At 38.5% G+C, this 24,627-nt stretch overlaps 1 protein-coding gene across 1 annotated transcript in view; it reads right to left on the reverse strand.

The window, feature by feature from the left end:
• The window catches only part of pgap3 (post-GPI attachment to proteins phospholipase 3), a 67,832-nt gene extending 53,070 nt beyond the window's left edge, over positions 1–14,762 (reverse strand). The window contains exons 1-2 of the mRNA XM_051674545.1: positions 14,383–14,762; positions 439–536 (exon numbers count right to left, since the gene is read on the reverse strand). Of these exons, the coding sequence (XP_051530505.1) occupies positions 439–536; positions 14,383–14,563 (279 nt within the window). The 5' untranslated portion in view covers positions 14,564–14,762. The remainder of the gene's footprint in view (positions 1–438; positions 537–14,382) is intronic.
• Positions 14,763–24,627: the final 9,865 nt, after the last annotated feature.

Consider the following 24,627-nt stretch of genomic DNA (forward strand, 5'->3'; position numbering starts at 1 on the left):
TTCACAGTGGATGAGTGCTCTGCTCTGTCATCTCATACAACACACACAGCATGGATGATTCTTAATGTCTGCGGGGTGTCCATTTTATGAGTATGAGCGGTCGGCTTCACACATTCACTTTAAAGCACGCAGCTCGTGCAGACTAAGATTGCAACCTTTTGTGGTTTATTAATCACCCTAGGACATATCACGATTTTAATTTAATTAATTGTGCCTTAAATTTTTTCCCTAAATATTTCACATTTATGTATGAGCATTTGAAAGTAGTTGTGTGACAGTCAGACAGCACGTGGGTATCGAAGTTAGTGCTCGGTACTAAAGGTACTGCAGAAACACTGGTATCATGACAACTTTTTTATTTTATTTTAAACAAAGCAAGTTCTTGAATGAACGCATGATCAAAATTTGTCTCCTTTCACTTTGAATTGCACCACTAACCTTCCCGTGAAACTGTGGTACACTGTAGCCCTCTGCTTGGTACAGGCCTACTGTCGTCCACATGCACTGATACCTGCAGTCATCACGACATGTCCAGCCTGTAGAATCAGACACTTCAAATGAGCAAATACAAAAGGACAGGCAGTTATTCTGCAACATTTGCTTATAGTTGCCAAGTATCATATCTGAAGAACATGACAAACTTAATATCGGACAATACATTCAGTAGAGTGTAGGCAATGTGCTATTGGATTAAAGACAGTTTTTCTGACATTTAAAAAAAAAAAAAAAACTTTTTTACAATACTAACCAAATCTCATCAAAGCTTTTTCTTATCATATATCATAATATTATAGACAGGGGCGCCATACTCGGGGATGGAGTTTGGGGTGATCCCTGGACAGCCAAGGGGGCCAGCAGAACCCTCCGACTCTTTTCCTGCATGATTTTGTGATGAATGGCCACTTTGCACAGGTAAGCTATAAAAAAAAACAACTCTTACTTAAAAATAAAAGATGATCTAGTGTGTGGGCTCCCCCAGAAGATGTTTAGTGGTTTATCCCAAAAGCGGTTTTTTTTTTTTTAAATAAAAAAGTGCTATATCTGTTTCCCATTTGTACACACCACAAAACCTGTGAGACTCATTAGAATTAACCCAAGAATTTTCTACTTTGAAGCACTATGGACAATTTCAAACATCTCATAAGGCCATACAACCACAGCGTTCTAAACAGCGCTGACTAGGAAAAGATAGAAAATAATAGCAACAACAACTGTTGTAACTGGACAGAAATTTTGACAGAAATATTCAAGTTTCATATTAAAACTATATAAGGGGTCTACTCCATTTGTATTATAAAGAAGGCAGTTTTAGTTATAAATTCTAAATGTGTTTAGGCTACTGTTTATATATATATATATATATATATATATATATATATATATATATATATATATACACACACACACACACACACACACACACACACATAACCGGTCAAAAGTTTTGAAACACTTGACTGAAATGTTTCCCATGATCTTAAATATCTTTTGATCTGAAGGCATATGCTTAAATGTTTGAAATTGGTTTTGTAGACAAAAATATAATTGTGCCACCATATTAATTTATTTCATTATAAGACAAATTTAATAAAAAAAAAAAACAAAGTTTTTGAAATTGATGACTTGGACCAAATAATAAAGAAAAGCAGCCAATAAGTGCCCAACATAGATGGGAACTCCTTCAATACTGTTTAAAAAGCATCCCAGGGTGATACCTCAAGAAGTTGGTTGTTTGTTTATTTTTAACACCATGCCAGCTTCTATGGATATTTCCATGGCGAGAAATGTGTAAGGAATTATATAAAATATTTTTAAAATATATTTTTCCTAAAAACTCTAAAATTACATTCGGTTTGACTTTGTTAAAAATTTCTTCCAGAGTGCTGACTGAATAAAAAAGGTTTCTCATGGGGTTAAGACCAGTACAGTCTATTAAAACTTGTTTCAGGGATAATGGACTCTGGCAGAAGGTACATGTTAGTGAATCTTCTCCTAATATTAAAAACTTGTGTCATCCTGGAGTGACCTATTCGACAGCGGGTGTAGACGACCTGGTCCCAGTGATTTGAAAACAGAGAGGAACTTCTTTTGCCAACAATAGGGCTGATTTCATGATGTTCATGGTGCATCGATCCCACTCAGTTTGCTATTTGTTTTTAATATATTAATTAATTATGGGTTTTAGGTCAGTGGGAGGTATTGGACACTTTTTGAAATCTGCTGATAATGCCTATTTTGCAGCAGTGTCTGCTTCCTCATTTCCTGGGACTCCACAGTGTCCAGGTACCCAGGAGAAGCAGATATTGGAATTTTGGGCCTCCAAATCCAGCAGTTTGCATAGAATCTTTACAAGCACTGGGTGATCTTTTTTTTTTAAAGATGACATTGCTTGAAGACATGCTTTTGAATCTGTAATTATCAGAAAGTTTCTCTGTTGCATAGTCAGTGCTAAGATGATAGCGTTTGCCACTGCTGTAAAAACTGGGCTGTGATTGGGGATGGACATTCCTTTTTTTTTGATGGTTGATCCTGACATGATCCTCAGATTTTGATCCATCTGTATATATAGGGATATGTGATGGAAATATTTCTCTAACAAGAAGTTGGTTGAGAAAATGTCAAGAGTACATGTCTGCAAATTCTAGGCAAAGGGTGACTACTTTGAAGATGCTAAAATATAACACAGTTTTGATTTATTTTGAATTTTGTTTAGTCACAACATAATTCCCATAGTTCCATTTATGTTATAGTCCCATAGTTTTGATGACTTTACTATTATTCTAAAATGTGAAGAAAAAAAAATTATAATAAAGAATGAGTGTGTTTCAAAACTTTTGACCAGTAGTGTGTATAATATATATATATCTCCCTGGTATATCACCATCCCTGGTCTAACCTGTGGTAATTCTTACAAGTGAAAAAAGTAAAATCAAGGGCATTAAACCTGGACCTCCATGAATTATGGACCAAGCTATCAGTTTCCTCCTGTGTAAAATCTGTTCCATGCTAATGCTCTTTGATTGTAGGGCAAAATCTGTATTTGTGTGCCATCAGGTATTTCAAGAGATTACTTAAAGCAACATGAAGCATAAAAAGCCAACATTTCAGACGGCACGCTGCAGGAGTCTGTTTGTTTGTAGCTTGCTAGCCTGCTTAGCACTGCTTATTCCTCTACGCTCATATTTTATCCTTTGCCATTTTACCGCGTGCTTAAATTTTTTCCACTCTTCTACTGTTTCAACAGCGTGTATATTACTGCATGCACCTTTTTCTTTTCTTTTTTCCACTTGTCTACATCTCGCATTTCGTCTGCTTGCATTCGTTTTCTTCTCTGTGTTTTACACAGATTACTGCATCAATCTCATACATCTGCAGATCAGGAACCAACACAACAACAGCAAACAATTGCGTGAGGAATTCACATCGATCTCAAACCCTCGCCGCTCAAGAACAACCATAACAACAACAACAACAACAAACAATTGCGGTAAGTCATGGCATAAGCTCATGTTATTTCTTTCTGCATTGCATGCCACATGTTTACTATAGCTTCTTCCGTCAGCAGTGAGGGATTTACATGTGATAAATGTAAGAAATTAATCTGGCTGACGGAGAAGATTAATGAGTTAGAGGCATGCATCCAAACACTAGTGGAGGTCAGTGAGAAAGAGAAGCCGGTAGATACTGTTTCGGATGCGGGTAGAACAGCGAGCAACACACATACTTTGGTTTCGGCTGTAGAGCCCCCACAGCAGGGCGTTTGGGTGACGTCTCGCTCAAAGCAACACCACTCTCCCGTTCCTGTTAGGGTTTCCAATCGATTCTCCCCACTCAGTGATGCACCCACTGAGAATCATACTGAAAGCACCCTTGTTATAGGAGATACTATTGTAAGGAAATAGAGACTCCAGCAACTATTGTTAAATGCATTTCAGGGGCTTGGCCGTCTGACATCAGATAAAATTTACAAGTGCTGACTAATGCTAAACGTAGATTTTCTAAAATCAATATTCATGTTGGCACTAATGATGTCCAGCTTCGCCAGTCGGAGATCACTAGAGATAATGTTAAAGAGGTGTGTGAACTTGCAAAAACAATGTCAGACACTATAATATGCTCTGGCCCCCTCCCTGCTCGTCATGTTGACGAGATTTACAGTAGATTAGTGTCACTGAATGGCTGGATGTCTGAGTGGTGTCTGGAGATCAGCACAGGATTTATAGACAATTGGAAGAGTTTTTGGGGTAGACCTGACCTGCTAAAGAGAGATGGACTCCATCCCTCCAGGGAAGGTGCCGCTCTCCTCTCTAGTAATTTGGCTCATAGTCTTAATAGTGATAGTATTTAGGGGCCTAGGTAGCTCAGTGGTAAAGATGCTGGTTACCACCCCTGGAGTTCGCTACTTCGAATCCCAGCGCGTGCTGAGTGACTCCAGCTGGGTCTCCTAAGTGATCTCCTAAGTAACCTCCTCGTGATCACTATAATGTGGGGCGCTTGGTGAGTTGTGCGTGGATGCCGCGGTGGATGGCGTGAAGCCTCCACATGCGCTATATCTCTGCGGTAATGCGCTCAAGCCACGTGATGAGCGAGTTGACGTCTCAGACGCGGAGGCAGCTGAGATTCATCCTCCGCCACCCGGATTGAGTCACTATGCCACCACGAGGACTTAGAGCACATTGGGAATTGGGCATTCCAAATTGGGAGAAAAAGGGGAGAAAAAATTTAAAAAAATCAAATAACAGTGATAGTATTTGACTAACTGGGGCCCAGGTCAGGAAGCAGACAAACTGGCTAATCTGAACGTCTGCTAGCTGCCTTGAGATGTCACATAGGTCACATAAATTACAACACATAGAGACTGCATCACCTAGATATCACATAGAGACTGTGTCTGTTCCCCGAACTACCAAACACAAACCTCTCACTAAATCATTTAGAAAAAAATTTGATTACGGTAAAACTTGAAAAAAAAATTTTTTGAATATAAACATCAAATAAAGGTAGGGCACTAAACATTAGATCTCTTTCAACCCAAGCACTAATTGTAAATGTAATGATTACAGATCATAGTTTGGATGCGCTCTGTTTGACTGAAACCTGGCTTAAACCGGATGAATATATTAGTTTAAATGAATCTACTACCCCAGGTTATTGTTAGAAACATGATCCTCATCTAGAGGGTCAAGGAGGAGGTGTTGCTGCAATTTACAGTGAAGTTTTTGGTGTTACTCAGAGGACAGGATATAAGTTTAAGTCTTTTGAACTAATAATGCTTAATGTGACCGTCAGATATAAATAAAAAACCTCTGTCATCTTTTGACCTTGCTACAGTATACAGATCACCCGGGCTGTATTCTGATTTCCTTGGTGAATTTGCAAATTTCAATTTCAAAAATCAGATCTAGTAGTTACTGTGGATACAGCTTTAATTGTTGGTGACTTCAACATTCACATAGATAATGAAAATGACACATTGGGATTAGCATTTATCGATCCGTGGTTGTGAGAGACAGACACAAATTATTGACTCGAGTGCATGCCACCAAGATGGCATAAGCACAATGCACTCACGCCAATAAAAGACAAGACATGGAGCATGAATATCCATACCCTGACACCAAAATCGAAACAGAACCAGAACGGGAAGTCAGGATCCAGACACCATGCTCTGGACACAAAATAAGGCCGACCGAAGAGCACACGGCAGGGAAACCACAACCAAAGCCGTGTGCTCACACAAAGACAGAAGACAAAACACAAGACAGACACAGAACAAAGGTGTCATGATCCTGTCACACAAAAACCCAGACTGACAGAGTGACAGGACTTTTACAGAACCTTGGACTTAGGATAGACCTCACCGAAATGACCTGCCGGCTGAACTGCAATGCACCTCACTTGATCTCTGCCTGCATCACCTTGGTCTAATGATGGACTACACTCTTAAAATGAAATACACAAACTATCAATTAATTGCCAACAAAAGCCTTCATCAGCCAACTAACAAAGGACAATGCATCCATGTGACTTCTGCAGTTAATCCAGGATGAACTTCAAAGACATTAGTCATTAATCTTACAGTTCACACGATCTTTGTTTAAACACTGGCTCTTAACACTTACTTAGTTTGCTAATTTTAAACCATGACTTGCACTGCACACAAATAACTAATATTGGCATTATATTCATGCTGTTTATACAGAGGGGAACTGTTAATGCATGATTTTCTGTAAAGCTGCTTTGAAACGATGCGAGTTGTGAAAAGCATAAAACAAATAAAAATGACTTGACTAGAAGCACAGCTCCAACTTGCTAAACTTGATCAAACATTTGAATATTTATATGTTCATTTATTATATTGTAGTTATTTTTATTAAATACATAATTTAGGAGTCGCATGGCGTGATGCGAGGTTCGGACGTGTGAACGGCGAGCTCTGCGCACTTTGCTAGTTTTAATATTTTATGTGTCATAAACCGGTGAGATTCGATACACCCTGATTCTTAGGAAGACAAGATGTCAAAGAATTCAAAATCCTCGGGGCCTAGGTAGCTTAGTGAGTAAAGACGCTGACTACCACCCCTGCAGTTCGCGAGTTTGAATCCCAGGGCATGCTGAGTGACTCCAGCCAGGTCTCCTAAGCAACCAAATTGGCCTAGATGGTAGGGAGGGTAGAGTCACATGGGGTAACCTCCTCGTGGTCGCTATAATGTGGTCCACTCTCGGTGGGGCGGTGCTGAGTTGTGCGTGGATGTCACAGTGAATGGCGTGAAGCCTCCACATGCATCTCCTCGGTAACGCGCTCAACAAGCCATGTGATAAGATGCATGGATTGACAATCTCAGACGTGGAGGCTGAGGTTCGTCCTCCACCACCCAGATTGAAACAAGTCATTACGCCACCACGAGGACTTAGAGCATAATGGGAATTGGGCATTCCAAATTGGGGAGAGAGAAAAAAATAAATCCTTAGGCTCTGCAGACATTAAAAAACACTTATGTGCTCAAGCTGAAACCCCCGAGCAGCAGGCCACAAGCCCGGGAGTCGATTTGGCCGGTGAGGTGAAAGAATTTTGGCGACAATTGATGAACACGTCGGCAATGCTGAAGAAGGTCGTTGCTGATTTGGAAGAGCTTGCTGTAATACGTCGATCGATCACTGCCATGGAGACAAAATTCACTGAGATGGTTACAAGAGTGGCGGATGTCGAGAAACGGATCGATTATCTGGAGTCATCGGAGAGGGAATTAGCTGCTAATCCGCCAGCGACCAATGCGGATTTGAAGCGCGTCTGGGAAAAGTTGGAAGACTTGGAGAATTGTAACCGGCGGAATAACGTCCGAATTGTTGGAATTCCTGAGGGAGCAGAGGGTCCAAATATAGTGGAATTCCCAGACGGGCTTTTTCTGAGTCTGCTCGACATAACACGCCATAAGCTGGAAATCAAGCCAGCTCACAGAGATCTGGCTCTGCGATCCGCTGAGGGAGACAGGCCCCGATCAATTCTGGCCAAATTTCTGAGATCATCCGATAAAGATCTCGTGTTACGTGAGGCGAGGAGTAAAGGAAGGCTTTCTTGGAAGAACCACAGAGAAACAAGGAATGCAAGAAACTCTTACATCAATGGAAGGTCGCTTTTGCACTGATGTTCACGGCCAAATTGAGAATAGATGCTAAGAATGGCCGTAAAACATTCACATGCCCACAGCAAGCATTGTCCTTAATAAAGTCAGTGGAGTGAGTACGTTATTTTGTGTTGGTTCTCACATTGCAGCCAAGTGAGACTGACTCAGTCACTTGCCCATCCGAGGAACTAAGCGCCTTTTTTTGTTTCTTTTTGGGCTGGTTCTGCCTAGCGGCTGGAGTTTGTTTTAGGGATGCACCGATCCGATACCTGGATCGGTATGGGCTCCGATACTGATGTTTTTAAATGGATCGGGTATCGGTCCGACGAGCCCGATCCAAATCCGATACTGTGTGTTAGTCATGTTCGTTACTGTCAAAAAAATTACATAAAAGCCATTAAAACACAATTAAAGCAGTTCATATGACTCGTGCATTTTATTTAAAGCCACTTGAAGACATGCGATAGCTCTGTGAATCACAAAAGTCTGTGTTTTATAAGTAAATATATAAAATGCACGCGCAGCTCCAGCGCGTTATTGAACGGCGCTGCTCTGTTTACACACACGCGCGTGCCTATTTTTAGCCTTCACGCGGTGCACAATATGAGCGCTACTCACAAACAACATCTCAGATGTATATGCTCAATAGTTTGGTTCACTTATATGCATTTAGAATGGCACCGGAGGTGCATTTTTACCAGAATTTGATTAAGAAGCGAATTAAACTACTGTAAACTTTCCTACAAACAGACACATACAAGACTTCCTGGAGAGTTCAGAATGTCAAAATAAAAGCGTGAGGGTTTAATAGTTAAAGGTGTCACGGAGAGACTCACAGAGGCAGAGATATGAACTCAGTAGCAGGGTTTATTGAACAGATGATTGAAACAGTGATGTAAACACTGAGTAAATCCAGTTGAGCAGAGTGGCAAACAGCAGGTGAGTAATATTCAGACAGGGTATAGACAAGATGAACAGATAACTCACAACAGTCTTATGATACTTGCAGGCAGTAATGAAGACACAGGTATGTTTGACATAGTAGAAAAGTCTGGAGTCTCAGAGATACTATCTATGAGAACAGACAAAGAGCGTATGTGTGAAAGCGGGGTATATATGCAATCCTTGTTTAGCCACTAATGATATGCAGGTGCATGTAATCAGAACTCAGGGGAGAGTGAGCACTGACAGCAGTGAGGAAAAAAAGAGAGAGAGAGAGACCGGTGGATCCGTGACAAAAGGTGCACGATTGATATATTACTATATATTACTATTATAATATATTATTATTATTATTTGTTTACAAATTATAATATTATTTATGTTGAATGGGCTCCAAAAAATAACTGTGTGAATGAAGATTGAGCTGGTTTCTTACAACAAAACATTTTTGCAAAAATGTGCAACATGGTCCTTATTATCGTTCATGGCGGCAGCTTCTCAGTCTCCGCCGGGCATAGGCATCTCGGTAGTGATGCGAGTTACAAGATGTGGTGTAATTCAAACATCTTTATTAAATATCTCCTGATTAAATGGCAGTCAGCAAAAAATCTCGGTCTTACAGATATTTGGAGACTTTTGAACCCATCTGGTAGGGACTATACATTTTTTTCATCAGTCCATTTTTATTCTAAAAATTTATTTCTAGGATAGATTTTTTTTTTTTTTTATATCCAAGTCCCTCATTCCATCTGTTGTTGGTTGCTCAATTGGAAACATCTTAGTCTCAGATCATGCCCTGGTGAGTTTAGAGGTGCTGCTACATACAGAGAAAAATAAATCATATACACTACTGGTCAAAAGTTTTGAAACACTTACTCATTCTTTATTATAATGTTTTTCCTTCACATTTTAGAATAATAGTAAAGTCATCAAAACTATGGAATAACATAAATGGAACTATGGGAATTATGTTGTGACTAAACAAAATCCAAAATAAATCAAAACTGTGTTATATTTTAGCATCTTCAAAGTAGTCACCCTTTGCCTAGAATTTGCAGACATGTACTCTTGACATTTTCTCAACCAACACAGGGATCAACGCTAAGGATATTTTCTACTGGCCCGGTAGGGTTGCCCTCTTTCCCCATTATTATTGTTCTGTCTTGCCCTGGAACCATTAGCAGCCGTGATAAGAAATAAGATGATTTTCCAGGGGTGGTGGAGGGAGGTGTGGCGCATAAGCTTTTGCTCTACGCAGATGATATGCCTGGCCTCCACAGAATTATTCATTCCTTTTCTAAATTCTCAAGATACAGAGTCAATTGGTCTAAACCCAAAGCTTTGGCTCTGACAGTGTACTGCCCAGCGACGGCTTTTCAGCCGGCGCTTTCCAGTGGCCCAAACAAGGCATCAAGTATTTGGGCATCTTATTCCCAACAAATTTGTGTGATTTATTTAAGGTTCATTTTGACCCCTTAATAAAAAGGTTTTCGAGCGATGTGGGCAGGTGGGCTTCATTACATTTATCTATGATTGGGAAGATTAATGTTATTAAAGTGAATTGTATTCCAAAATTAATTACAATCTCTCCCTGTAGATGTCCCTCTCTCTTATTTCAAGCAATCTGATAGCATAGCGAAGTCCTTCATTTGGAATGGTAAGTATCCCAGATTACATTTCAATAAGTTACATAGGCCGATTGACAAAGGTGGGCTAGGCCTACCCAAGATTGTGTTTTATTATTATGCATTCAGTCTCAGACATTTGGCTGATTGGTCGCTTCCTCCTGAGAGAGCCCCTCCCTGGTTTTGTAATGAACAGGAAGTTCTTGCCCCTATTTTGCCATTGCAAAGCCTTTCTATTTAACTAACCGGAGAAGTTAAGTGACACCCCGTTATCTCGCATTTGCATGCGGTATGGACAAAAGTGTCCAGAGTGTTTAATTCAGACATTTATTTAAATGTAGCCTCGAGCATATGGCTGAACACAAAATGATGTATTAATAAGTCCCCTTTCTGCTGGTCAGAGTGGATTGTGAGGTAGGTTAATACACTCGGTGACCTATATGAGAGTGGAGTGTTGAGATCCTTTGAAAATATGGTTCAACATTTTAGGATTCCCAGATCTCAGTTCTTTAAGTATTTACAGCTGCGCCATCTGCTCTGTACTATTTTTGGAAGTAGCATACAACCCCCTAAAGTGGCAGATACTCTGGAAGTGGTGAATACTGCTTTTGGAAAAGGTCATGAGGATGTTCGGGGGAAGGAGTTTAAAGATATAATTAATTCCGTATTTTATGTTGTGTTTGTCTTATGAATGGAATCAATAAAAAATTAACAAAAAAATACATCATTTAGGTTGTGATATTAAGAAATTATTCACACTTAAATTTGTTTTTAGCGTTTCTTATTGAACGTGCATTGCGCAATCATTCTTATGTTTACATCTGAAGTCAGAAGTTTACATACACCTTAGCCAAATACATTTAAACTACATTTTCACAATTCCTGACATTTAATCGTAGAAAACATTCCCTGTCTTAGGTCAGTTAGGATCACTACTTTATTTTAAGAATGTGAAATGTCAGAATAATAGTAGAGAGAATTATTTATTTCAGCTTTTATTTCTTTCATCACATTCCCAGTGGGTCAGACGTTTACATACACTTTGTTAGTATTGGCAGTATTGCCTTGAGGGCTGAAATGATTAGTTGACGTTATCAACAACATTGACAATCAAACATTTTCAAATGTCGAATAGTCGTTTGATCTCATTTAACGTAACATAAGATCATATTAAACTCTAATGATGATGCACGAGAGCAGCACTGCAGTTCACACCTGACTGAGGAGAGAAAGAATTACTCAGCTCACAGTCCAGATGCCCTCTAAACTTTCCAAACAGCTTCAGGTGAAGTAGATCGCAAAATATGAGGGAATTATAATGCAAAAATACAAAATAAGTAAATACAGAATCACTCTCATTGTGGAGCTGGAGCTGCCGCTCCACTGAATGAAAACTTGTCGAGTGTCTTTAAATGGACCACCCTGGCGATACATCTTAAGTTATATTTAATGCATTATAGCTTCATTAAAGTTCAAATAATACGGAAGCAGGTCATGTAAATAACTACAAACTCTGAAACTGGCATTTCTCTGTGCAGTCAGCACCTCAGTCAGCAAAATTGGCAATACGCAGCTTTATTAATAAGAGAGAGTTTGCTTTTTTTGTGAGTTAAAGATGGATTGAAGTGAACAGAAAGGTGAGAGAGGGTAGTCTTCGCCCATTCACTGCAACAAAATACGTTTTTGATTTGTTTTTGTTTTGGCTTGTTTTCCAACATAAATATCTAAAACTCCTTTAAAACAACGTACATTTTCTTTAGCAGCTATACTGCAGAAGAAAAAAATTGTTATCTGAGAATGTTGAATATAATATTAAAAATACAAATATTTTAAAATATCTAAAAATCCTTTAAAAATAGATGCATTCACCTGAGAAGCAGCATATATGATATTTAGACTTGCTTTTAAAGAATAGATCTTGAATATAAGTATATTTTGTCTTTACTGCAATTGCAGAAGTATAACAAAGTTACAAAATACACTTATATTTAAGATACATTCCCTTAAAGCAAGTCTAAATATCTTATACGTTGCTTCTTAAGTAAATGTATCTTGTTTTAAGGATTTTTAGACAATTTTAAATGGAAAACAAGATTGATAAGAATGATAACAATAGGATTTTTTGCAGTGAATTTCTTTACTGAATTAAAACTTAATAAAAAGTATTTTTTTCCCTTTATTTCAGTGAATGTCATTTAGAGGTATTTTTTTTTTTTAAATGATTTTGTCCTCTGTTGTTCGTAAGCATGTTTAATACAACCATTTAAGTTGGGGCACAAGCTGAATAATTGGTTAAGAGCTAATGATTAATTGTTGCATTAATCACCAAATAGTCGAAGAATCGTTCTAATAATAGATAGATTAGTTGCAGCTCTAATTGTTTAGCCTTCCACAAGCTTCTCACAATAAGTTGCTGGAATTTTGGCCTATTTATCCAGACAGAACCTGTGTAACTGGTGAGTCAGGTTTGAAGGCCTCCTTACTCGCACTCGCTTTTTCAGTTCTGCCCACAAATTTTATATCGTATTGAGGTCAGGGCTTTGTGATGGCCACTCCGATACTTTGACTTTGTTGTCCTTAAGCCATTTTGCCACAACTTTGGAGGTATGCTTGGGGTCATTGTCCATTTGGAAGACCCATTTGCGACCGAGCTTTAACTTCCTGGCTGATGTCTTGAGATATTGCTTCAATATATCCACATAATTTTCCTTCTTCATGATGCCATCTATTTTGTGAAGTGCACCAGTCTCTCCTGCAGCAAAGCACCTCCACAACATGATCCTGCCACCCCCATGCTTCACGGTTGGGATGGTGTTCTTTGGCTTGCAAGCCTCACCCTTTTTCCTCCAAACATAACGATGGTCTTTATGGCCAAACAGTTAAATTTTTGTTTCATCAGACCAGAGGACATTTCTACAAAAAGTAAGATCTCTGTCCCCATGTGCACTTGCAAACTGTAGTCTGGCTTTTTTATGGTGGTTTTGGAGCAGTGGCTTCTTCCATGCTGAGCAGCCTTTCAGGTTTTATTGATATAGGACTCATTTTACTGTGGATATAGATACTTGTCTACCTGTTTCCTCCAGCATCTTCACAAGGTCCTTTGCTGTTGTTCTGGGATTGATTTGCACTTTTCACACTAAACTACGTTCATCTCTAGGAGACAAAAAGCGTCTCCTTCCTGAGCGGTATGATAGCTGTGAGGTCCCATGGTGTTTATACTTGGTACTATTATTTGTACAGATGAATGTGGTACCTTCAGGCATTTGGAAATTACTCCCAAGGATGAACCAGACTTGTGGAGGTCCACAATTTGTTTTTCTGAGGTCTTGGCTGATTTCTTTGGATTTTCCCACAATGTCAAGCAAAAAGGCACTGAGTTTGAAGGTAGGCCTTAAAATACATCCACAGGTACACCTCCAATTGACTCCGATTAGCCAATCAGAAGCTAAATTAGGCTTGACATAATTTTCTGGAATTTTCCAAGCTGCTTAAAGGCACAGTTAACTTAGTGTATGTAAACTTCTGACCCACTGGAATTGGGATATAGTCAGTTAAAAGTGAAACAATCTGTCTGTAAACAATTGTTGGAAAAATTACTCATGTCATGCACAAAGTAGACGTCCTAAACGACATGCCAAAACTAAGGTTTGTTAATATGAAATCTGTGGAGTGGTTAAAAAATTTAGTTTTAATGACTTCAACCTAAGTGCATGTAAACTTCTGACATCAACTGTACATTTATTAATACTGATAATGTTTAGGCTATAAAAAAAAATAGTTACGGGTTGCAATTAGTTGGAGGCCTAGAGAATAACTTTGTCAGGGGCCCCAAAAATACTAACAGCGCACCTGATTTTAAATATAGTGTCACATCATGCAGGTGACAAGCCATAGGCTGTTCTTTCAGGACACTGCTAATGACAACATTACTTCAACATAGATATCATGAAAAGAGTGGTGATGCGCCAAGTACCTCTGGAATATTTATTACTACTTTCTGTTGCAGTGGACAGCTATGTGACTCTCAAAATACATCATTTATTCAAAAAAAAAAAAAAAAAAAAGACTAAGCATATTTCTTATTTTTAACCAAGAGGGTTAAATATTTCCGTTGAATTACCATATTTTCTATGGTTTCATTGACAGCTGTGAAATAAGAGTTGGCAATTGGCAGTATATTAGGTTAGTACCTGTGAGAGCCATGTATGGAGGTTGAGCTGACTGGAATCCGCGCAGTCGGGCCCCTGTGCAGTTCGTCCGGACACATTGTTTGACGCAGTCGCGGTAGACTGGCTCTTTATCCCCCTGAGAGGCGCTCGTTGGAGCGGACATGAGAAACGCCGCGGCAACTAAAAGCATCAGGCGCGTCATGCCGTCAAGATCATAAGGCACAACACAGCGAGTCCAGTGAATATCTCATTGACGTGACATGACAGTATTCACCGCCATTGTGTTATCTGTCATCAACAAATTATGTCACTTTAATTGTAATTATGCCGACCTACTTTGTTCGCTGCCCGGGCAGCAAGTTTCAAAGACACTTCACCTGGGAAATGTTTCGTTTCACTCAAAAGTCAAACCCGGAAGTGTTAATGAAGTGCGCGTGCGCATCTCTCTCACACACTCTCTCTCTCTCTCTCTCTTTCTTTCAAACACATACATTCTATTACATGCCTAAATAAGTGCTACATTTTTAACAAATTAATAAGCCAAACCGACAGAAAATTATTTCATTATTTTAAGTGTTAAATACTTCTTTTAACAAGTGTAAAACGTGATACAAGAGCCTTTTTGTCATTAAAATACTGTACATTGCCTGTACAATGAAATAGCCTATCAATATTGCAAATATGTTCAAATTAATTAAAACATTGTAATTATTGCATAATATAATAACATTACTGTAGCCTATCTTCTAGCAGGACAGATGCTCATGAGGGGCATTTCTTAAGTTAAGGGTTGTGGCCCAAACAATTGTTCATACAATGTAAACAATATTTGAGGTGTTTAGAGAGCTATAATTGGCTGAGGTTGAACCATACTGATAAAAAAAAAAAAAATTAAAAATAAAAAAAAAAAAATTAGGTATAAAATGTATGCTGTAGAAATGGATTTGTTTGTGGTCATAGGTGGTTAATCTGTGATGAACTTGGATGTCTTCTAGATAGTAATTCAACAGAGCTCCATTGTTGAACTAACAGTGAACAACTGTATTTTTGTAGGTGAATATTAACCAAGATTAATAAATGCTGCTAAAAAAAAAAAAAAATGTCATTGTTAGTTTATGATATCTAATGCATTAAAGGGATAGTTCACCCAAAAATGTGAATTCTCTCATCATTTACTCATCCTCATTCCATCCCACATTTGTATGACTTTCTTTCTTCTGCAGAACACAAGATTTTTAGAAGAATATCTCAGCTCAGTTCAATGCAAGTGAATGGTGTCCAGGTCTTTGAAGCTCCAAAAAAGAAATAAAGGCATAAAAGTAATCAATACGACTCCAGTGGTTTAATCAACATCGGCTGAACAATCCAGTTGATTTTGGGTGAAAAAACAGACCAAACTACAAATCCTTTTTCATTTTAAACCTTGCCATTGCAGTCTTGGGGCACCAGGGTGTTGCACCAGCTGTGCGGAAGTTCTCACGTAAGTTAGGATGTAAAGTTCACACTAAGGGCTTAGTAACTACTAGTTAGTTTGTAACTAAGTCAGTGCTTAAGTTGGTTGCTGTTCTTAAGGCAAGACTTAACTAGTAGGTCGTAAGCTCTCCGTAAAATAATGCATAGTTACATAATGTGACGTTTACATTAATTGATCCAATAAGCAGCCTTCAAATTTGTACACAGAAGTATTAAAAAGCCGTGCATTTCAGTTTTATCTTGTTACAGTTGATGTTCAAACCTTGTTTGCTCACGTAACCGTCAGCTGTAATAAATTATATCCCCATTAAAATATGGTACCTAATAAAACAAGATTTCATTAATGGTATATTTAGCCTATATAAATAACAATATTTAATAACTATCTAAAACTAATATGGGACAATAAATAAAAAATTACTTATACAACAGGCTGGAAAAATAGACATTTATTCATTTTAATATCTTATATATATCGTATATGTTGAAACTTGACACCGTACACAGGAAAGTGCACCGTTAGATCGGTTTCATGCTGAAGTAGAACGTTTTTTACATAATGTTTTCTCCCGTAAATGTAAACGAGTGTAAATGCCAAAACCATCATTTACATGTCGAGAGGACAGAAGCCTGTCAACCAAAATGCAGTCGCTGTTCTTTTCTGCATATTGCTACCCCCTTCGGCATGTTTTGTGGCCTGTTCTGCATAACGCAGCGGCCCATTTCAGCTTATCGCGGCCCATTCGGCCCCGTTTCACGGCCGGCCCTTCGGGAAAAGTCCCGGTTCTCCCGATGACCAGTCCGCCCCTGCATTCAGCTAGTAGTATCTGTTCTCGCTGGATCTTCCGTGATTCTTCCCCCGCTGTCAAGTGAAACGGCTGTGATGGCGCAACAGCCAGTGTTTCGTCTAGCACTGCCCACGCTCTTATTTGTTTGGGTGCGAGACGATAAAATACGGTAGAGACAACATTCGCTATAATACGGAACACAATTCTTAACCCTTCAATACCGGATGACACGGACGGTCGGCAACTGTTATGCGACACACGATGAAAGATTAATAATAAACATGCGGACCAATTTTTGACCAATTTTTTCAGGTTAAACCCATAACACAACATAACATATAAAAAAGTAGGCATATATAACAATATATGATATAAAAAAATAAATATAAATAAATAAATAAAAACGGGCATACAGGCATATGAAATAACTTTTTAACTTAGGCAACACTGTAAAAAAGTATGAAATACTTATTTAATATTTTTTATGTTCATAAAAACACTATTAATAAATCAAGTCAAATCAAAGACTCATCAAGTTTATACATTGTATTATAAGTATTATTTTTTTACATTGGTTCAAAAACGATACCTACAAGAATACATCCATCCATCCATCCATTTTCTATAGTCGCTTGTCCTATGTAGGGTTGCGGAGAATACTGAAGCCTATCCCAGCTGTCTTGGGCCGAAGGAAGGGAAACATCCTGGACAGGTGGCCAGTCAAGAATACAGCAACAAGCATATGTCATGTTTATTTGATCTGTTCGCCTACTATTTTTATAGTCATCTTATTTTTGGATCATTTGTCATCCACTCCTTGGTAAACACTGCAGGTTTCATGAAGGCACGAGCTGCCACATTTAAGAGCAAGCGCTCAGGCGGTTCACTTGCACACTATTTCAATAGACACCAATAGACATTTAATCTCTTACCACCAGGGCTGGAAATAGGGCGGAATTCGGGGGAACAGAGTTCCCGGAGTGAAGTTTCCGTTCAAACTGGCTTTGTTAGGGGAATAAAGGGTAGGCTCTATTTCTATCATTTCTCCACTAAATAGCCTACAAAAACTTTTTGGTTCCACACATAAATGCGTGAGATCTTCTGCGTCTGTGGTTGCGCAATGTTTACTATGTGAGTGTCCAGAACACATTCACGCAACAGATTGACAGATGCACACGGGAATCCACGGGCAACCGATCCACACATGCGCTCAATTCACAAATCCACGAACCAGAAGAATGCAGAAATATACGGGTTTCTTTGCTCACAATACCATGCACAAGTACATACGTGTATGTGTAATTGAACGCACAAATAAATACTGAGCCGTTTGTATTCGTATTCTTCGAGAACGTCTGTTCTGCAGTCTTGACATACACACAGGCGCCACGCTGGGGGCCGTGGTTTAGCGTGGCTGACAGCAAATGCCCATTCATTAAAATTAAGGGAAATATCTAGTAGATTTTTTGTTTGTTTTGTTTTGTTTTTTTAAGAAAAAAAAAAAAAAAATGTGCAGAATGTCCAGTGTATTAAAGTGAGGACCGGTTGAATATGTTTGTACTACCATCTAGTGGCAATGTAACAGTTTAACATCCTAATTAGGATTTTCGATTACCTATAACTACACTGTAACAAATTGCTGTAAATTTACGGCCAAATTCCTACAGCAATCTACTGTGATTCTTAAATACAGTAGTTTGCTGTTAAAAATGTTGCATTCTGGGAGATCAAGAGCAGGCTCACTGTGAAGTGACTAGTTTTACGGTAAATAGCTGTTCTGTGCAAGGCATTAGGGGAAAATGAACATTTAAAATCATGATATCATTTTGGTGAAAGCTATAGTGACATTTTGAAACGTATATTTTAACCCCCCCCATGAAAACTGTAGTTTGTGGCACATGGTTAGTGTTCATGATGTTTCTGACCAGCTCCTCTGTTTTTATCATCTCACATCAGCCTTCACTTGTCTGTCTAATGAGAAGTCAAATAATAAAAAAAAAAATCAACCTTAGAAGCAATGTACATATTAAATGTACAATTTTGCCAGGATTGAACAGTGTATTTTTTATGAAAAAAACAAAACAACAACAATCTGTACACAGTAAAATAACAGTATAGCACTGCATTGTGGGTTATAATGGTGAAATACCCATAAGCCTTTGCACTTGAATAAGTATGTATGCTTTGGCAAATGCATTGGAGCTACAAAAATTGTTAAAAAAAACAAAAAAAAAACAAAAACATGTACAAAATTATTTGTTCAGACTTAGAAGTCTTAGTTTAATTAGTGTTGTTGTTTTATTATCAATAGTTGTGTTTTGATTGAAGTCACCATTATGGTGATTAGTGATCTCTGGAGCTGGCACCTTGGACCTTCTGTGCTATTATATTATGTTCTTCCAGCCAGTCAATTTATGTTTAAGTAAAAGACAAGTTGTTGCACTGTGCTACTTGGAAGACAAAACTTAAGGGTAGCCTGAATGTCTGATCCTACCTTGTAAAAGGCACTATATGTGGCAATAGTGATGCATTACACATAAAAGCAAAAACAATAAAGGATATTTCAGCAAATTTATATCAGCAAATTGAGTGTTTGCTGCCAGTTCTTTACTATTTTTTGACGGGAAAATCTTTAAGAATGTAGGACCCCATCATATGCTAAGGACCCAGTAGTGATGATGCAATTCTGTTGTACCTCATGTGCCATTGCTCTTGATACTGTGGATAATCTCAGTTCATCAAAGATGTTCTTTGCAAATATTGTTAATTGGTATCATGTGTGCGTGCATCAAATAGTAAGTTACATTTTCTCTTTGATATTTGTTACATTAATAGCCTTTATACATTTATAATTAAGATTTGTCTTAAGCTGTACTCATTGCACATGCTACAGCACATGTTATGTATATGTTGCTATCGGCTAGCTAATTCTATATAGTTATAGAAATATATTTCAAGTATTGTTATACTAAATATTGTTTGTGTATTAAGACTTTAATGACAGTACAGCATTTCCTATTTTCTTCTTAGTAATATATCACATGTGTATATACTCATACAGTATTGTTGTTTCTTTATATAGAACCACACACCTACATACCTTGAAACTACTCCACTGAATATCTACATTTATCCATCAAGATGTGAAGAATATACAAGGTTCATTTTTCTATAAAGAGTGGTCTATGAGTGGTGCACTAATATATCTCCTCTTCAATCGGACATAAATAATTTGTTCTAACCGGACATTCTCTGATGGTGGCAAACTGATAGAAATCAGCACCTAAGTGCCTTTATAGTATAGCTCAAACGCTACACACTTTCACATTCAGTTTCAACCAAAATTGTTCATTTCTCAAGGGTAATGTTGTTATAGATTACAGCGATATAATCTCTAATCTGAAATAAGTGTTTTATGTTTTTTTCCATGATGGTAAAGCCCCACTTTCAGATGCCATTACTCTAGTCTACTTAGAAAATAATGTCACATAATCCTTAATAAATAATTGAATATGTGAATTTAGTACTAATGTAAAAAAAATTTTTTTTTTTGTTAGAATGGTTAAAATGGTTGTGCTACTTAATGAAGTGTGGAAATCGCAATATAGAGGTATTGAGTACACTTGCATTCTTTTATAAGTTACTTTACATGTGCAAGTCAAATTTCAGTTTTAAAAACTGAAAAACATATTTCTCCTCAGATTCATCAATCTGTTGTTCTTTTGAGAGATGAAGGCTATTTCATGCACTTCTGTTTTGAAAGAACAAAACAAACTTGATCTAACCAGGACAGAGAGAGAAGTGGACAACCCAGATCCACAACAACAAGAATACAAGTACATCAGAGTTTCTAATTTGAGAAACAGATCCTCACACATCCTAAACTAGCAGCTTTAATAAACATTATACGCCGAACACTTGCATTACTGCATGTATAGGATTCTTGGATGAACAGAAAGTTTGCAGAAAAAAAATAATTTTAAAAGAAATAGTCAATTGTAACACAATAAATGCCTTTAATGTAAATGTTCAATTATTTTCAATCAATTTAATGCATCCTCGGTGAAAAACAAAACACAGCTAGAGTCCCCCCAGTGAATCTCGGCCATTTCCACCACCTCTTGTTGAACATGGGACAGATTCTATTCTAGTCACTCAAAGGGAGCTATAACTGCAATAGATAGCTTCCTTGTAAAGTTTTGCCTTTGGATATATTAAATTGGAAGTACAAACGGCATATTAGTGTTCGGCCACTCTCATTTTGATATTCCTTTTGTTCGACCCATGTAAAAATAGCCACATTCACAATCCAATTTGCAGACAACATGAACTACAAATGATGAAACACTTGATCTGGTATAAATTGTTTGAAAAAACATAGGTAAAAGTATTTGTTTTAACCATATTAATGCAGTGTTTCCAATCCTCAAACATGTTCTCTTTTCGGAATCAGGAGCTACGAACAACCTTATCCCTAATAGTAGATGCATGTCTGTAGCTGAGAGATGGCATTTCCTGAAAACAGCACGAACAGCACTATCACTACTGATTAATTAGATTTAATAATTTGTTTTATTTGTGCTGCTTCACGACTGTAGGCTGTCACTAAGTGCACATGATTATTTGAGTGCTGTTGTTTTTTCTTCAGTAGTTACTCTGTTAATAGATCTGACCCTTTCAGAGAATTTAAATGAACTACATTTACACAAAATAACTGAATTTTATATATATATATATATATATATATATATATTTATACAGTGCCTTGCAAAAGTATTCAGACCCCTGACCAATTCTCTTATATTACCGAATTACAAATGGTACGTTGAAATTTCATTCTGATTGATATTTTATTTTAAAACACTGAAACTCAAAATCAATTATTGTAAGGTGACTTTTTTGGGGGGGAAGGGGGGGGGGGGTAGTATTTTTATGAAAAATAAAAACTGAAATATCTTGCATAAGTATTCAACCCCAACACAATATTTGGTCGAGCCCCCTTTTGCTGCAATAACTGCTTTAAGTCTTTTGGGGTACATATACCAGCTTTGCACACAGTGACTAAGTGATTTTGGCCCATTCTTCTTGGCAGATTTGCTCCAGGTTGTTCAGGTTGGCTGGGTGACGCTTGTGGACTGAAATTTTCAAATAGTGCCACAGATTCTCAATAGGATTGAGATCAGGACTCTGACTGGGCCACTGTAGGACATTTATCTTTTTGTTCTTGAGCTACTCCAATGTTGCTTTGGCCTTGTGCTTGGGATCATTGTCATGCTGAAAAGTGAATTTCCTCCCAAGCTTCAGTTTTTTAACGGACTAAAGCAGGTTCTCTTGCAGTATTTCCCTATATTTTGCTCCATCCATTCTTCCAGGAGGCCCAATCCGTGCTGATGAGAAGCATCCCCACAGCATGATGCTGCCACCACCATACTTCACTGTAGGGATGGTGTGTCTTGAGGCATAGGAAGTGTTAGGTTTGCGCCACACATAGCGCTTTGAGTTTTGGCCAAAAAGCTCTATCATGGTCTCATCTGACCACAAAACCTTCTCGCACATCACAGCTGGGTCACTCACATGCTTTCTGGCAAACTCCAGAACTGCTTTCAAATGGTACTTTTTGAGTAACGGCTTCTTTCTTGCCACCCTCCCATACAGGACAGCGTTATGCAGTGCTCTTTATATGGTTGACTGGTGCACCATTACTCCACTCCCAACCACTGAACTCTGTAGCTCCTTCAAATTGATTGTTGGCCTCTCTGTGGCTTCTCTCACAAGTCTCCTTTTTGTTAGTGCGCTGAGTTTTGAGGGACGGCCTTTTCTTGGCAGTGCCTGGGTGGTGTGGTGCAGCTTCCACTTCCTGGTTATTGATCATGACTTGTGTTCACTGGGATATCCAAACATTTGGATATTATTTTGTACCCTTTTCCTAATCTACAGTGCATCCGGAATGTATTCACAGCGCTTCACTTTTTCCACATTTTGTTATGTTACAGCCTTATTCCAAAATTGATTAAATTCATTATTTTCCTCAAAATTCTACAAACAATACCCCATAATGACAACATGAAAGAATTTTGTTTGAAATCTTTGCAAATTTATTAAAAATAAAAAATGGAAAAAAAAAAAAAATCACATGTACATAAGTATTCACAGCCTTTGCCATGACACTCAAAATTGAGCTCAGGTGCATCCTGTTTCCACTGATCATCCTTGAGATGTTTCTATAACTTGATTGGAGTCCACCTGTGGTAAATTCAGTTGATTGGACATGATTTGGAAAGGCACACACCTGTCTATATAAGGTCCCACAGTTAACAGTGCATGTCAGAGCACAAACCAAGCCATGAAGTCCAAGGAATTGTCTGTAGACCTCCGAGACAGGATTGTATTGAGGCACAGATCTGGGGAAGGGTACAGAAAAAGTTCTGCAGCATTGAAGGTCCAAATGAGCACAGTGGCCTCCATCATCCGTAAATGGAAGAAGTTTGGAACCACCAGGACTCTTCCTAGAGCTGGCCATCTGGCCAAACTGAGCGATTGGGGGAGAAGGGCCTTAGTCAGGGAGGTGACCAAGAACCCGATGGTCACTCTGACAGAGCTCCAGCATTTCTCTGTGGAGAGAGGAGAACCTTCCAAAAGAACAACCATCTCTGCAGCACTCCACCAATCAGGCCTGTATGGTAGAGTGGCCAGATGGAAGCCACTCCTCAGTAAAAGGCACATGACAGCCCGCCTGGAGTTTGCCAAAAGGCACCTGAAGGACTCCAGACCACGAGAAACAAAATTCTCTGGTCTGATGAAACAAAGATTGAACTCTTTGGCCTGAATGGCAAGCGTCATGTCTGGAGGAAACCAGGCACCGCTCATCACCTGGCCAATACCATCCCTACACTGAAGCATGGTGGTGGCAGCATCATGCTGTGGGGATGTTTTTCAGCGGCAGGAACTGGGAGACTAGTCAGGATCAGGGGAAAGATGAATGCAGCAATGTACAGAGACATCCTTGATGAAAACCTGCTCCAGAGCGCTCCGGACCTCAGACTGGGGCGAAGGTTCACCTTCCAACAGAACAACGACCCTAAGCACACAGCCAAGATAACAAAGGTGTGGCTACGGGACAACTCTGTGAATGTCCTTGAGTGGCCCAGCCAGAGCCCAGACTTGAACCCGATTGAACATCTCAGGAGAGATCTGAAAATGGCTGTGCACCGACGCTCCCCATCCAACCTGATGGAGCTTGAGAGGTCCTGCAAAGAAGAATGGGAGAAACTGCCCAAAAATAGGTGTGCCAAGCTTGTAGCATCATACTCAAAAAGACTTGAGGCTGTAATTGGTGCCAAAGGTGCTTCAACAAAGTATTGAGCAAAGGCTGTGAATACTTATGTACATGTGATTTTTTTTTTTTTTTTCGTTTTTTATTTTTAATAAATTTGTAAAGATTTCAAACAAACTACTTTCAAGTTGTCATTATGGGGTATTGTTTGTAGAATTTTGAGGAAAATAATGAATTTAATCCATTTTGGAATAAGGCTGTAACATAACAAAATGTGGAAAAAGTGAAGCGCTGTGAATACTTTCTGGATGCACTGTATGCATTTTTATTACTTTATCTGTAACTTCTGTAGAATGCTCTTTGGTCTTCATTTTCCTTCAGATTCACAGCCTGACCAATGATCCTTCAACAATGGGTTTTTTAATGATTCACAGGTGGATGCCAATGGTAAAGCAATTGTGTCCTCGTTAGGATAATTTCTTTCATTGGTGTAACCTGGAATCTTACACAGCACAGGGGTTGAATACTTATGCAAACAAGATATTTACTTATATATATTTCCCAACATAAAACCAATGTCACCTAACAATAATTGATTTTGAGTTCCAGTGTTTTAAAATAAAATATCAAACAGAATGAAATTTATTTGCACCATTTGTAATTCAGTAACATGAGATAATTGGTCAGGGGTCTGAATACTTCAAGGCACTGTGTGTGTGTGTGTGTGTGTGT

Source organism: Myxocyprinus asiaticus, chromosome 36, assembly GCF_019703515.2.
Source record: "Myxocyprinus asiaticus isolate MX2 ecotype Aquarium Trade chromosome 36, UBuf_Myxa_2, whole genome shotgun sequence".
Classification (NCBI taxonomy): Eukaryota; Metazoa; Chordata; class Actinopteri; order Cypriniformes; family Catostomidae; genus Myxocyprinus; species Myxocyprinus asiaticus.